The sequence below is a fragment of the Squalius cephalus genome, assembly GCF_949319135.1.
Source record: "Squalius cephalus genome assembly, chromosome: 17".
Classification (NCBI taxonomy): Eukaryota; Metazoa; Chordata; class Actinopteri; order Cypriniformes; family Leuciscidae; genus Squalius; species Squalius cephalus.
Window position 1 is genome coordinate 5,378,443 of NC_137138.1, and position 17,318 is coordinate 5,395,760.

The window sequence follows — 17,318 nt, forward strand, 5'->3', positions numbered from 1 at the left end:
TTTTGATTGGTCTGTCATATGGTAATAAATTTTACCTGCAATAACGTCTAATATCGTCAAACAAAACGTGCTAATTAAAATGTTAATAATTTTAGATAACAAGGCCAATTCTGGTCATTTTAAAAGGAATGCTCATGAAATGTCTAAAACAAGTCACTGAGCCTTGATAAAACTTGACCGTGTTCATTAATTGTGCACAGGAGGCATTTGAGAAATTAGATATTAAAATCGTTATAGTGTTTATTTTGTCCTTGTATTGACTATTTAAAACTGGCCCCGCCAGTGTTGGGTGTATTGCACTTTATATGGGGAAAAAAAAAGATACAGATGTTAATTTTCTCTATTTTTATCAAAATATACAGATGTTAAGTAGCTTATGTAGTAGTGCATTTGTAATTTTTGTTTTCTGTTTTCCTTTTGAATTTAATCTTGTTGGACAGATGTATAATATATATGAAAACTGAAATGAAAAGCTATTTAAAATGGCAAGGTGCAAACGTGAATGGATATGGGTTTTTTCTCATAATATATAATATAAAAGAAGACTAAATGATATACTTGAGCGGTCAGAATCAGGGTTAGGAGTGGTTCGTTGTCTTGTGCCTCTTTTTTTTTTTATGGATATATTCTTATTTGTCTTTATTAAATACACACGTGCACTCATGCTATTAGATCTCTGCACTGCTTGAATTAAAATCATACTATTTTGTGACTCAAAACCATTTTCACCAACTTAGATGCAAAGATAGAATTCTTGCCAAACTCATCAATTCCTCTGATTGATATTAATTATTGTTAATTGGATAACCAAGATTGTGCACCTGAAATTTCACTGTCAAATAGGGTTTTCTACAAAAACGGAAGTATTTTCATGTTTAAAAACTTCATGTTTAGTGAAGCAAGGCCAGACTGAAGGTATAAGTGAGATGGTAAAAGTTTGATTTCATATCATTCCAAGGGGTTTTAATGAATAAACTTTCCAACACACTGTTTAATCTGCTGCATGTGGTTTTGGAGAAGACCTCATGAAATAATGTTTCGACTTGCGCTGCTACATCTCTATTCTTTTTAATTGTTAAAACTCTGAAACAGTCACACAAGTGTCCCATTTTGGAAGCATTGATCCTTCTAAAGATCATCGATATTTGATGTGATTATTAAAGATTCACCAATGTGCTAAAAGAGTTACTGACTGACAGTAACAGATGCTCTGATTTGTATATTAAGTTATGGTACGGTTCCTGATTGCTCCAATAGATGTGCTGTTTCTCATATAATAACTCGATCAAAACAAAGCACCAAGTAGAAGAGAAATGACAGTGTCTATATGGAATTGTATGGGAATGTTTTCATTGAACGGGGTTGTTATTTCACTCCACAGCTGCTGTATTCTGCACCCAGATAATTAAACAACACTGTTTTATGTCTAATATGTTAGAATTGTGTCTAATGATGGCCAAAGAGGACGAACCGCATGGTGGAAACAACTCGTGTTTTTATTTCTTTTAAACTTTTCTTGGTGTGTGCATTTGTGTTCTTCAAATGCCTTTTTGTTCTTACAAATTAATGGCGTTACAATCATTGTATTGGTTTATTATTGAAAAATGTATTGTCATTTTGCCTTCCCTAGCCAACATAAAGTCTTTCTTTTTTTCTATGGCTTTCAAACGTGTCATTACTGACAATTCATATCCTATTTATCTACTGACCCCTTCTGAAACATTGGTCACTAAAAGAAACCTATTGAATATGACCTTTGATCCAATGCCTTTTAAAACCTTTTATTTATTTGTGTCTGAAAGGGCCTTCAGACTTCTGCAGTTTTATTGAAGCTCAAAGCATTTCTAAGTAGTTTTTGAGCATTTACACAATATTTGAATTAACCATAAGATGTCTATTCGCAATACAAGGACTACAATGTTTGTCCAATTAATCAAATGTGGTAAACTCACATCCTTGTGGTATTTTTATCAGCTCACATTTGAGAAGTACGTTTGAATTATGACTAAGTGTACTTTGTTGATGTAGAAAAATAATGGTAACCACAGACCTTATTTTACTCAAATACAAAACCAATTTTCTAATAAAAACCCATTGAAAAATCCTGAGGGAACATCAATGACTTTAGTGAACACATTTTATTTCCATGTTAAAATGAAGGTAAAAAAATATTTGACTTTGACTGAATATTTGACTTTTTCCTCAGATTTTGCATATATATCAACATACGGGCCAGAGTGAGTGTGTGGCGCTGGCAGCTGCCATCACATAGTAGTTGATATCAATTGAAAAGGATTTCCTCATTCACTTAATTTTTCTTCTTTCATTTGAATAAATCCAATTTTCATTTGTCCAGCCAAACGTCCTCGGATTGGCCCATCCTCTTAACAACCCGCCTCTGATTGGACGGCTGTTCCCGTGCAGATTTTTTTTCCTTTGAGAATGCGCTTGGTGAATGGCCGTGCGTCGTAGCAGCGTCCGGTGAATCTGATTGGTCGAACGCGTCGGGGCGTTTCACTGTGATTGGCCGAACGCGTCGGGGCGTTTCATTGTGATTGGTCGACGACCGATGCCCGGTGTCCGGGTAAGATGGCGTCGGAAGAGCAGTGCTCGGCACCACCTCGATGGCGGTCGATATCCTTAACCCACGTAGAGTATCCGGCTGGTAAGAACATTTTTAAAACGTTGTTTCCCCCCCAAAGCCGTTCATATCATCGCACGCCATTTTATTCGAGCCGCGACTTCTGTGGAACATCGAGCAGCTGAATGAACACGGCCAGGGCTGGGTTGCCAAATAGTGCGCTCGCTTTGCAGGGAACGGAAAGCCTGCTGCCAAATAGTGCGCTTGTGTAGTGCTCATGCGCTGTGGTTCATTACGCTCACTAGTACACCACACTGGGAGACCCTTATTCAGTTTCTCAGTAATATTGACGGCTTATTAATTAAACATAATCTAATTCAAGGTTGATTCGATAATCCAGTGATCAATACTAGCATTATAGGCAGGTGACTGCGTCTAATGCAAGCACAGCTGCTGTTGTAAGTTTCTGGTAAGACTCGTGGCTCTGTTGGGTTAATCCAGTTCATTCCCGGTTGCATCACACCCTTTCTGGGTCCTGTCGTCTGTGAGGGTCTCCCTGGGATTGGAAATATAGAAACTGACCCCAAAACGCTGGAACAGTGTCAAAGCAAGTCGGAAATATACTATGCTAATGCCAAACACAGAGAATTATGCGGAACGTGAATAAAACAACGAACGTCTACTGTGTTTTAAACTCCTGTCACATAGTTTGATGTGTTTGCATATGAAATTGTCATGCATGGTGCAGGAGAGTGGTGAACGTGCCAACTTAAGTATGCATGAGATAAAGCAAAACTGAATGTGTTGTTTTGCAAATGCAATGTTTATATATGTATATATATATATATATATACACAGTGCTATGCATAAGTTTAGACACCCATGCTAAAGTTGACTAAAAAGAGGAATAAAAAATCATCTTTTGGAAATTGAACTTAATGCCTTAATTAAAAAAATTAGGAAAAATCCAACCTTTAAGGACACTAATTCTCTTTGTGAATGAATAATGTATCGTAAATAAATGAATGTTCTTCCTTAAAATACAGGGTGCATAAGTTTGGACACCCCTATGTTAAATTCCCATAGAGCCAGGCAGATTTTTATATTTAAAGGCCAGTTACTTCATGGATCCAGGATACTATGCATCCTTATAAAGTTCCCTTGGCCTTTGGAATTAAAATAGCCCCACATCATCACATAGCCTTCACCATACCTAGAGATTGGCATGGTTTTATTTCAGTTAGCCTAATAGCTGGTTTGATTTGCATTGAGAGATGATCTTATGGAAAGTACTCCATGCCAATCTCTAGGTATGGTGAAGGCTATGTGATGATGACGGGCTATTTTAATTCCAAAGGCCAAGGGAACTTTATCAGGATGCATAGTATCCTGGATCCATGAAGTAACTGGCCTTTAAAAATAAAAATCTGCCTGCCTCTATGGGAATTTAACATAGGGGTGTCCAGACTTATGCACCCTGTATTTGAAGGAAGAACATTTATTTATTTACAATACAATATTCATTCACAAAGAAAATTGGTGTCCTTAAAGGTTGGATTTTTCCTAATTTTTTTAATTAAGGCATTAAGTTCAATTTCCAAAAGATGATTTTTTTATTCCTCTTTTTAGTCAACTTTAGCATGGGTGTCTAAACTTATGCATAGCACTATATATATATATATATATATATATATATATATATATATATATATATATATATATAATATACATGGCCAACATTGCATTTGCCTAACTGCGCATTTAGGCTTGCTTTATCTCAGTTTTGAAATGTCCCACTTTTAGTGCTTTATGCTCAGAAATTTGTTTTTAAATACAATTCTTTGCCATGCATGGAATAACCTTTAGTGTACAGGCTAGTTCATTAGAATTGTCCATTAGCTCATGCTTGTGATGTCATAATCATATTTAAATGAGTTCACGGCATGTCGAATTACCGTAATTACGAGATTCTGACTTGTAAAAAGCGTTCACGTTCTCATTGAACGATTGTTACAACTTGTGAACAATTTTCTCAGACCTCTGACATGTCATGATGTGTTAACACCTAAAATGTTAAGCAAAGCCATTGCTTAAAATTTCTGTATAATAATTCCTATAATTAACTATTGGTAATGTCTTGGTAATGCAAGAATAGTCTAAAAGTGAATGAAAGACAATCGTTTAATGTATCTAGCACGAAGTTGAATGACTGCTAAATAATCTATACGTTCATTAAAATGCATTTGCATAATTATGTTTTGGCATTAAAGTTGCGATGAAAGTAGCGATAATACAAAGTTTCTTTAATTTTGTGACTTCTGAGTTTAACAACAGATTATTTTAAAAGAAAAAAAATGTATCGATCGTTAATTGGATGTTGAGAAGTGGATATGCACTTGTTCACCCAAAAATGGAAATATTGTCATTAATTACTCACCCTCATGTCTTTCCAAACCCGTAAGACTTTCGTTAATCTTCGGAACACAAATTAAGATATTTTTAATGAAATCTGCAAGATTTCTGTCCATTCATCAACAGTCTAAGCAACTACCACTGTCTTTGACGCTTCAAAAAGTTCATAAAGAGATCGTAAAACTAATCCGTATGAATTGAGTGGTTTAGTCCAAATTTTCTTAAGAGATTTTATATGATGAACAGATTTAATTTAGGCTTTTATTCACTTATAAACTTTCATCAGCGAACTTAAAAAGAAGCTCAACCGAACCTGCTTGACACACAAGAACCAATGAGGTTCATTCTCGTGTGTCAAGCAGGTTCGGTTGAGCATTTTATGTTCACTGATCAATGTTTATATGTGAATAAAAGCTTAAATTCAATCTGTTCATCATATAAAGCGATCGAGTCTCTTCAGAAGATTTTGTCTAAACCGCATCAATTCCGCTCAACTTTTTGAAGCGTCAAAGTGGTAGTTGCGTAGCTGTCAATGGAGGGACAGAAATCTCACAGATTTCATTAATAAGATCTTCATTTGTGTTCCGAAGATTAACGAAGTCTTACGGGTTTGGAAAGACATGAGGGTGAGTAATTAGTGACAATATTTTCAGTTTTGGGTGAACAATCCCTTTAAAAGTAAATGAACACAGGCTTGCACTCCCATGGTGTCTGTCATTGGAAAGAGTGTCGTTTTCACTGAAAAATCCAGTTATGACGTTTTGATTAAACATTGAGGTTAAAATGAAAATGAAAAAAATAATTAAACGAATGCATGGACGGATGAATTGTTCACACCAAGTAAGATCTATAACATGCATTTAATAGAGTGAAATTTCATTTCATATCAACTTTAATAGTTTTAATAGTGTTTAATAGATTTACAGCATAAATCCGAGTATTTGGTTGAGTAGTGTCCAGTTCTCAATTTATCATCTCTGAAATAAACATTTTAATCCAAGTTTGTGTAAATATGTCTATTGAGATTGCATACTGCAGAGTAGAAAGGCAATGCACTATTCTGAACAGTTTGTTTTGACGCTCAGTGTGGAAAGAAGGACTCTAAATTGCCAAATCTTAACCTGTTTGTTTGTCCAGGTGATCTGACGGGACAGGTATTAGCCTGCATGAGCCTGCTTCCCATAGCGATCCTCGTCGGATTCGTCACTCTGATCGTCTTTAAGAGAGAACTACATACGGTGAGTCACATGATGTCACAAACCAGCAGGGTATTGGGTCAAATCCCAAACAACATACCAACTTGTTCTCCATTTTTATACCTTTGTGTTTGTTGTTCTCTCTCTCTCTCTCTCTCTCTCTCTCTCTCTCTCTCTCTCTCTCTCTCTCTCTCTCTCTCTCTCTCTCTCTCTCTCTCTCTCTCTCTCTCTCTCTCTCTCTCTCTCTCTCTCTCTCTCTCTCTCTCTCTCTCTCTCTCTCTCTCTCTCTCTCTCTCTCTCTCTCTCTCTCTCTCAGATCTCTTTTTTTGGGGGTTTGATCATGAATGAGGGGCTAAACTGGCTGCTCAAACACATTCTACGGGAGCCTCGACCATGTGGGGGTAAGAAACGTCAGCGTGTGTGTTTGTTTAAACATACAGAACCACATCAGTTTAATAAACATATGATCATTTGACTCTTAGCTTCTGGGTAACATGAAAACTGAACGTTAACCTTATAAAGCCTGCTGTATTCTTTTTGATATGCAAAATTCGAAGGCCTAAAAATTAAGTCTAAATTACCAACATGAAACTACCAACATCGCACACAATCTACTACATGCCTTCTGTCGTCTGATTGATAGTTTATACTTTTTTAGCAAGTAAATATGGAAGGCATTTTCTGCCAAAATTAAATAAATCAATTAAATGATAAAAATGAAAACTAATACCAGATTAACCATTTCATTACAGAAATCTGCACAAAATATGTGACAAAAATTGAGAATGAAATTAAATGATTTCATTTTCATGGTGATAGTGCATCAAAAATGCCTTCCATAAGAAAAAGGCATTTTAGCATAATTGTAAAAACGTCCACCTTCAGCTTGTGGTTCACGTGACTTCTTGCTGTGAAATCTTTTTCACATTTATTTTTATAAACTAAATTTAAGAATAACTTTTATATTTTTAGTAATATTTCAAGATGAGCATTTACTGGACTGAAACAGCTTCCATACATGAGTTTCCATACATATCATTTATCATAAAAATCATGTTCAAATGTGATTCTCTATGATCATCTGACTTTTGAGGAAAGTTTTTTTTTTTTGGTTCATCTCTCAATCATCTTTGTATTACATTGCATTATATGCTTAAATATAGTTTATTTATTATTTGAGTTATTTATAAATAGTTTAAAACTACAGAGCTTTGATTATAAAACTAAGCATTTAATAATCATCTTACAAAGGTATCATTGGACGATTATATAGTAACGACTGCTATTTATATACATGTAAGTAGTCTGTTGTACTGTTATAAAGATCTCATTGATTCACATTACAAACTATATGAATTTCATCTTACTTTGTGGCCTTATAAATTGAGGCTTTGTGTTCTGAATGTAGACTGCCATGGGAATTTTTTCCCACCACAAAACGACATGTAAAAACAAAACAAACTGCTTTATTGATTTACATGTCGGCCAGACGGTCTGAGTAGGCGGTTCTTGGCCAGAATAGTCTGACTGGAAAAAAAACTGGACCAGACTTAATGCCAATAGACACAAGTCTGACTATATGAGACCGTGCTCAAAGACACAATGGGTTGTTCATGGACCAATCCTTGGGCTTCACCTGCAACCTTTTTACCCGAATAGTGAATAATAATGAGCATAGGCGATGTCACGACAGACACTCATGGACTCTGTGGATGGTCGAATAGTCCATGGGTCCAATGACACAGTATTGTACAACTGCTGCCATTGAGAATGCATATTTAAAGGAAATTATAACATTTACACATTTCATTTTTAAAATGCCCTGTTCTGTGTAAGACTCTGACAGGGTTCCTACGCAGTTTGAAAAAGTATAGAATTTGATTTGAATAATGTCCAGGTATGGATAAGATGAGTATGGAAAAAAGAAAACGGTATGGAAAAATATGTGTTTACATATGTGTTAATGTCTAAAATATAACATTAAGAATTTTGATAGAAATATTCATCATACAAATGGTGTTTTCATTGCAAAAGTTTAGTGATTGCGATTGACGAACACGACTGAATGAGTTCAAGGCGCACGTTTTCATTTTCAGAGGAGAATATATACAGGTTACAAAGTGTTTTAGGTTTCTTCTCATCATGTAAGCATGATGTTTCCACTCATGTTATCACTTCGAGAAAACCAATGGACAAAAAACAGCAAAAATAAAATATTTTCATATTGCTGTGCCATATACCAAATATAATGCAGTATGGACTATTTATGTTAAATATGGTCTGAAAAATCTGAGGTGTGGAAATTTGGGTCTGGAAAAGTATGGAATTTTGAAATGGTAAAAATATCTAAACTTTCTAAATAGATGATTATTTATAGGCATTTAAAACTGCATGAATTAGTTTTAAAACAATTAAAATATTTTGCCAATAGCAATGAATGAGAATAATTCTATCTCTGAAAAGTGTTTTATAGCAAAAATTTTGGCAAATGTTTTTTGTTTTACGTACATTTGAATATTTTTATTTTAAACAAGACAAGGTTACTGAATGATTTTTAGCAGTGTGATGTGACAGTCCGCTTATCTTGTATTTTCTTAGCGTCTTGTACTTTTAATCACATTCATATAAATATGCATATGGTAATGATATGTAGATGAGAATATGCATAGTAAAACTAGGCATTGTATATATGGTTATTTTAGGGAGGAGACGGTGTGGGGATGCATGCACACACAATCTTCTGCTGATTAGGATTTCTAAAGGGACTTTTGTGCAGGTTCTTGCAAAATCTGCCTTTTGTGCACACACACACTTTAAGGATGAAATCTATGCAAAGTTTTATACACGAGGCCCCAGATCTTTAACCACTGTTCTGCAACACCATTGTGGTGGAAATTCACCAATAAAATGAAAGTCAGGACACTCGAAACATCTTACAACCGAAACATCAGAGCGCTACAAAATGAGCTCCAAGCAAAAGTGTTTTTTTCAGTCAAATCATGCATATTCATTTTTCATTGAACAAGGTCTTTCAAAATTGATTGGACGAACAAATGAGTAGATTATCATAAGCCCTCCTACTTCCTTTTATCATATTAGTACATTTTCCTTTTCATCTTCATCCACCTTGGTCTTCCTCAGCATCCCATAATATGTCCACCTAACGTGCATAAATCTTTTTAATTGGAAACATCTTATCTGACTCCCTAAACTTTCCCTGGCCTATCTGGCCTAGACTACAAAAAGAGTTATTATTTCCAAGTTGCTCTCACAGCTTTTGTAGATTAACTTGAAACATCAGAGAGAGAGAGAGGGAGAGAGAAACAAAGTCAGTATATCTGATTTATCTATCAAGTGTGTGACAGAAATACGGTAGTACCAATGCTCAGTAGTAAAATAAAAAGGTAATATATTAATGCTTCAAATGCAATCAAAATCTAACCTTTACATGTACGGCATGACCTCCGTCTAAACCTTCAGTTCGTCCTCTTACATTCTTAACACTGATGCTCTTCTGTCATTTTTTACTTAAAAATCTTACGTTTTTTTAAAAATTATTATAAATTTTTTTACTTCGTTAGAATAGTACAAAACTTGGTAAAGCTTTTGGCACTTGCTATGTAAATACACACACACAAAAAAATCTATAAAGTTTTAGTTTAATTTAGTTTAGTATAAGTATTTGAAGTTAAACTAAACAAAAATGAGAAATGTTGACAACTGACTGAAATAAAATAGGCTTTAAGTTTTTTTTATAATAGTTTGTTTTATTTCAGTTAGTGAAATAAAAAACAAATGTTTTTTTTATGGTTTTATTTAACGATATTATATAGTTTCTTATAGCAATTCTCATTTTTGTTTTGCTATAAATGCAGGGATGTTTGACCCTAACTCTTCATTTCTTGACATGTTGGTGCATAACTAGTACCCAGCTAGTCGATTACTTGTGCACATGCCTAATGTTTCTCTGAATCGTCTGTCGTGTCTCATCAACAGGTCACAGCGCAGTCACGACAGAGTACGGGATGCCTTCCAGTCACTCTCAGTTCATCTGGTTTTTTGTTGTATACTTTTTTCTTTTTCTTTATTTAAGGTAAGAAATTCAAATTTTTATTTAGAACATTTTACTAAAATGAAAAGGAAAAGAATTGACATGAAATAAGACCCAGTAAAAACAGTAATATTGTGAAATATTATTACAATTTAAAATAAGTTTTTTATTTGAATGCATACGTGTGTGTGTATATATGTGTGTGTGTGTGTATATATGTGTGTGTGTATATATGTGTGTGTGTATATATATGTGTGTGTGTGTGTGTATATATATGTGTGTGTGTGTATATATGTGTGTATATATATATATTACACACACACACATATACACCTATGTATGTATATATATATATATTAGGGCTGTCAAAAGATTAATCGCGATTAATCGCATCCAAAATAAAAGTTTGTGTTTACATAATATATGTGTGTGTACTGTGTATAATTATTTTGTATATATAAATACACACACATGCATGTATATATTTAAGAAATATTTGCATACATATACTGTATATATATTTATATAGTTTATATTATATATAAATATAATTTTTTTAATATATAAATAACACATTTTTATATACATGCATGTGTGTGTATTTATATATACAAATTTAATTATACACAGTACACACACATATATTATTAAAAACAAACTTTTATTTTGGATTCGATTAATCGCGATTAATCTTTTGACAGCCCTAATATATATATATATTATAAACATAATTTCCTGTGATCAAAGCTGCATTTTTAGCATTGTTTCTTCAGTCTTCTTTAGTGTCACATGATCCTTCAGAAATCTATGTATGTGTGTGTGTGTATATAAGTCATTAGTCTTGAAGAATCGATATTGAATAACTAAGTTATACATTGTTGGTTTTTGTTGTTGATGTGTGAAAGGAAAAAACAAGAATTATTTACAACGACTAACACACTGAACAAGCTTTCTTTGTTCAGCTCAATGTTTGGGGAGTGTTGCTTGTAAATGCCAGGGTTCCAGACTGCGAACAAATCGTCCAATTCTGCAACCTTTTTTTATTTTATTTTGCCACCATGTTGCCCAACTGATACGAGCTGCCATTTCTGTTGCATGTGACAAACATAAAATGTCATCAAAACATCAAAAGAGCCTTGCAATGTGGAACATTTATCAGCTCGGACCAATACTAGACGGCACAATGCAGAACAGGTTTACTCACGGGCCGATCTCGATCACACGACACAGCGCTGGGAGATCCGGTGAGAAAAGCGCTTGAATTCGCCGCTGCATTAAACATCGCGGTGAGATCTAGAGAGAAGCATTTAAATTCGCCACAGAATTCTGTTATATCAGATCAAACCATGCTGACGTGGAAACCAGGAGAAACATCGTGCCATGAACGAACAAGTTATAGAAGGCTTTTCAATCCACAAATCACCAAAATTCACCATGAATTTAATGTAGTAATTCTAACTGTAACCATGGTATTGTGGCAGAAATAGCTGAATTTTTTCAGGGTTCGTACAACCTTTTGAGAGTGAAATTCATGCACTTTTCAAGGGCTTCACACAACTTTTTCCAGCATTTCAAAGCTCTAATGTGAATAATTGCATTGCGGGTCGATTTAAGGTGTACCCCTAAATTCTTTGCTTGTGCTCCTAGTCTGGAGCCCTGAATGCATTATTGTGTTAGTCTTGAAAAAGTAACTAATTATTATACTTTGTTGCTTCATTTGGAAAGTTTTAAACATTTATATCATCAGTTGCACAAGACTTTGTCTTCCACAATTTTTTTTATGTGCATTTTATCACAGTGTAACACACACAGCTGAATCTCTTGAAATTTTAATAAAAATCAAAATAAAATGTCTAATTTGATTTCTTTTCCCAGAATGCATCAGACGAACAATGCCAGGTGTGTTGAATTGTTATGGCGGCATATACTGTCCATCATTCTAATGGCCGTGGCTCTGTCCGTTTCATACAGCAGGTAATGTTTGTTTTTTTAAGTGCAGGATCTTTGTTCTTTGTAGTGTTGGAGTATTATTGATGCATTGCATATGTTGTCCCATGTGTTCATAGAGTCTACCTCCTGTACCACACCTGGAGTCAGGTGATTTATGGGGGTGTGGCCGGTTTGGTGATGGGAGTGGTTTGGTTTTTTATCACCCAAGAGGTGCTAACGCCACTCTTTCCCAAGATGGCAGCCTGGTAATGATGCAAGCACGCACACAGATGTTCATATCCTGAACTTATACACACAGAGCTCTGTTTCACTATCATGATGGGTTTCTCTTTCTTTTTCTCAGGCCTATCTCAGAGTTTTTTCTGGTGAGAGATACAAGTCTCATTCCCAACATCCTGTGGTTTGAATACACAGTAACCAGATCAGAAGCCAGGTAAATTCACCTGCAGCGTCTACTGCCAAATGTCAGATTGAGGGCCTTTATGACACTTTCCATGAAATAAGACTTAAGTCTACAAAATAATTTATTGACAGGAGTTGTGCATAACCTTCACATAATGTTCTTGTCAGAGAGGTCAAACTAAATACTATATGAGCGGTTTTATTTTACATGACTTTTTTATGAGGTTTTCAATATCGGGGACTCATTTGGGACATGTCTTAAACAGTTTAAACATAAAATTAAAATTAAAAAGTGACAGTAAAGACATTTAAAATGTTACAAAAAAAGTTATATTTCAAATAAATTCTGTTCTTTTGAACTTTGTTCATCAAAGAATCTTGAAAAAAAAAAAAATGCATTACTGTTTCCAAAAAAATAAAGCTATTTTTAACATTGATGATAATAATAAATGTTTCTTAAGCATCAAATCATCATATTAGAATGATTTCTGAAGGATCATGTGACGCTGAAGACTGGAGTAATGATGCTGAAAATACAGCTTTGATCACAGGAATAAATTACATTTTACTATAAATTCAAATAGAAAGCAGCTATTTTGAATTGTTATATTTCACAATATTAAAATCTTTACTGTATTTTTGATCAAATAGATAAAGCCTTTAAAAAAGTCAAAAAATCTTCCCAGCACCAAACTTTTAAATGGTAGTTTAATTAATAAAATATATATTTTAATTAATAAAATGTATATTTTTTTTAATTAAAAACAAAATCTTCCCAACACCAATTTTTTTAAACGGTAGTTTAATTCATAAAATAATCAAATAAAAATGTACAAAACAAAATGAGTAACAAGGTTGCCGATTTAATCTAAATTATGTTAGTAGGGTCTAGCTAGTTTGGGACCAAATGTTATTAATAAACTTTTAAAGAAATGTTTTAATAAACAATTAAGAAATGTTTGTTTTTTTAAATAATTTTTGCAAAATAAATTTGGTATCAAGCTTGACTGGTTGAATTTGATGAATGCAGTCAACACTAAAATGAGATTGATACTCGTCATCCTGCTGTGCTGTAGAAAGGGTCCAAATAATGTCACTTCCTGTGCATCACAATTTCAATGGAAAGTTCCATTTCTTTATTAGCGGGAAAAATCAGTAACAGTTTGCATGAAACATTTGTAACAGATACGTCTTTTAGACAGATGTGTAAAACTATCTTGTGGAAAGTGCCTTCTAAACCTTTGGCTTACATTCTTCTTTTGTCTTCTCACACAGAAACAGACAACGAAAGCTGGGAACGAAGCTTCAGTGATTTGCTTCAAAACCCCAGTGAAAACTGACCACACACACACATACATACATATGCACACACACTCTCAAACACACTGGAGCTTCATAGTCTGGACTGTTCTGGTTAATGTGAAAGCACAGAACAGAGTACTTGTGGACCAAAGGAGCGAGTTTGTATCGCAGACGTGACCGTTATCACATGACCCAACTGTTCGCACGACAACATGGCCTTCTCCTCCCCCCGTCCTTAGGCTGCCCTGCGTTCCTAATGCATGCAGACCGTGCAAGAGACAAAACTATTTAATGACAAATGTAATATATATTTTATTCATTAACATTCACAGGGCGATGTGAACGGGGGAAGAGGTGGAAGTGAATGAAAGAAATTTTTACGACATGGCAAACATATCAGCATGGCATTACTTTTTATTTAAACGACATGATAAAGGACCAGGGACAGGAAAGTGGGAATTTAAGGCTGGGTAATAAAAACAGGAGGAGGGGAGGAATGCAGAAACAAATGCCGCATTTATAACAGATGAGGGGGTGGGGGGAAGAAAATTGCTTTTACTCATTTGTATATCCTAAAATAAAAAAATATTCATTACAAGGTGAATATCGCAAAAATATGTCCAGGTCACAATTTACCCTAAAATAATTTTTTTTTTTGCATTTACCAAATTCTCATTAACGTGTCCAGGCGTTTTACCTTTTTTATTCTCAATAATGATTCTCATTACTGTGATAGTTTTTTTTTATTATTGCATATTGCTTTACAGAATGTGCTTGTCACAATGTAAAAACTCATAATGGTCCTAAAATAGGCTTCACTTTCTTTAAGCAAAATATTTATTTGGTTTGATTCTGGGGCGAAACACAACCCCGACATGTTCTCGACAGGCTTTGCGAGATTCACCTTGGATTCCTGTTAAAAAGTGTAATGTAAACTAAAATAATTTGCACTTTGTCAATTCGATTCGATATTAACACTAGTTTTTGTGTGTGTGTGTGTGTGTATAGAGGCAAGGATTCTTGTGTTTCTGCTCTTTGCTGGCCCTTTTTGTTTTAAAGTGTGTCTTCTGACAGACCGTGTCACTCACTCAAGCTGCACTTTTGCATTCACTTTTTCCTCCAGACGTCCGTGAGCAGGATTTGGTAAATGTCTTGAGCATAAAGGCATTTCAGAACATGGAGTTGCTACAACTAGTTTCAGATTCATTTGTCTCAATTGGTGCTGGGAACAAAATTAGGTCATGGGAACAAAATTAGAGTCTGTTTTTGGTCAGAATTATGTTGTTTCAACACCATTTGCATTGTGTTGTGTTGTACTTGCAAAATGTGTTTCGTTCTGCAACATCACAAAGAACAACTGTTTGTTTCAGTGTGCAGATAATATGCAGTAATATTTCATTTGAATTGTCATTCCTTTTTTCTTTCTTTTTTTTGTAATATCAATCATCTCAAAGGATGCCATTCTGACAGTGCAGGAAAAATAAAGCTCAGCTTTTTAATATTAATGTTTTTTTCTTTCTTTTTTTCTTTTATATTTCTGACCTATTTTTCCCTTATGTGGGCCATTTTTTTTTTCCACCTGAACTACTTTCCGCTTGCGACATTCCTATAATACCACTTTTGAATATTTAAGGACGGCTTTGCAACCGCTACAACAGGAAAAGAATACATGTCAAATGGAAATATGAAAAGGACATTTAAAAAAAATAAAATAATCTGGACCCAAACCTCAGGTGAACTCTAGCATGTACCGAGGCCTCTGTTTTTAGGATGATGTAGAAACTGTCTGTGACGGGGTGTTTATATAAAGGGAAGGGAGGTTATTGCATAACTCTAAGATGATCCTCTCTTTTATCGTGTAATTCATATCAGGCTGAATAAAAAGCAAAATATGTTTATGTATGAACTGGTGCAGTTATTTGTGCAGTCAATGTGAATGTTGATTTATTGTGTAATAGCAAACAAATATATATTTTCTTTAATGTGTATAATAATATTAATTCGTCACATTTATATAGCGCTTTTCTAGGTACTCAAAGCGCTTCACATATGGAAGGGGGGAATCTCCTCAACCACCACCATGTGCAGCACCACCTGGACGATGCGACGGCAGCCATATTGCGCCAGAACGCCCACCACACACCAGCTTAATGGTGGAGAGGAGACAGTGATGAAGCCAATCAGTATATGGGGATGATTAAGAGGCCATGATGGACAGAGGCCAAGAGGCAAATTTAGCCAGGATGCCGGGGTTACACCCCTACTCTTTTTCGAAGGACATCCTGGGGCTTTTAATGACCACAGAGAGTCAGGAACTCGGTTTAACATCTCATCCGAAGGACGGTGCTCTTTGACAGTATAGTGTCCCCATGTTAGGACCATAGACTGTAAAAAAATAGGTTAGGACCCACACAGACCACAGGGTGAGCACCCCCTGCTGGCCTTAACGTGTATCATAAGTTCCTAAAGTCTACAAACTATGGTTTCGGGATAGATAGATAGATAGATAGATAGACTTTATTGCAGACTCATGGTCCATAATTCATAAAAAAACAACAGACAGCACACAATTAAAAACACATCACATTAAAAAAAATAAAAAAAATATGATGATTCTATCCTTTCAGAAGACAGTCATACCAGTGTCTCCAAAGTTTAGATGTGTAGCGTATGGCGCTATATTCAGTGTTAGTCAGTATCCTGATGACACTATTTCCAGACTCATTTAGTCGACAAATGAAATTATACGTTAGGTATACACTGAAATTAATATTAAAACACATTATTAAACACATTTCTTATTTATTTCAACTTGATCTTCAGTTTAACTGAATCATTTTGTAAATTTCACCAGCTGCTTATATTTATCGCTAACTATGTCATGTATTTTATTAACTACAAAACTATGGGTTCGGTAAACACTAAAATTAATATTGTAGTATTTTTTTTAATTATTAAAGTACAGCTATATTTCTGATTTATTTCAACTTGATCTTCAGTTTAACTGAATTATTTTGTAAATTTCACCAGCTGTATTTTATTGCAAACTATGTCATGTATTTTATTAACTACAAAACTATGGGTTCGGTTAACACTACAATTAATATTGTAAAAAAAATTCTTTAATTATTAAAGTACAGCTACATTTCTGATTTATTTCAACTTGATCTTCAGTTTAACTGAATCATTTATTTTATTTTATTTCACCAACTGTTTATATTTATCGCAAATGTATGTAATGTATTTTATTAACAACAAAACTAGTTTCGGTATACACTGAAATTAATATTTGAATATTATTTTTTAAATATTTTTGAGAAAAACGTACTCCATAATACTAATAATTCATAATATCATTGCATAATTATCTTCCTTGTGCACGTTATTTCACAACTTTAATAACGCGTAACTACTTTTTATAAAT

General features: G+C 34.3%; 1 protein-coding gene across 1 annotated transcript; it reads left to right on the top strand.

The window, feature by feature from the left end:
• Window positions 1–2,537: 2,537 nt before the first annotated feature.
• On the top strand, window positions 2,538–15,798 carry dolpp1 (dolichyldiphosphatase 1). Its single transcript, XM_079898810.1, has 8 exons — window positions 2,538–2,665; window positions 6,131–6,231; window positions 6,506–6,590; window positions 10,186–10,282; window positions 12,116–12,214; window positions 12,307–12,435; window positions 12,534–12,623; window positions 13,868–15,798. The coding sequence occupies exons 1-8, from the start codon at window positions 2,590–2,592 to the stop codon at window positions 13,902–13,904; spliced, it is 714 nt and encodes a 237-aa protein (XP_079754936.1). The 5' UTR covers window positions 2,538–2,589; the 3' UTR covers window positions 13,905–15,798.
• The last annotated feature ends 1,520 nt before the right edge of the window (window positions 15,799–17,318 follow it).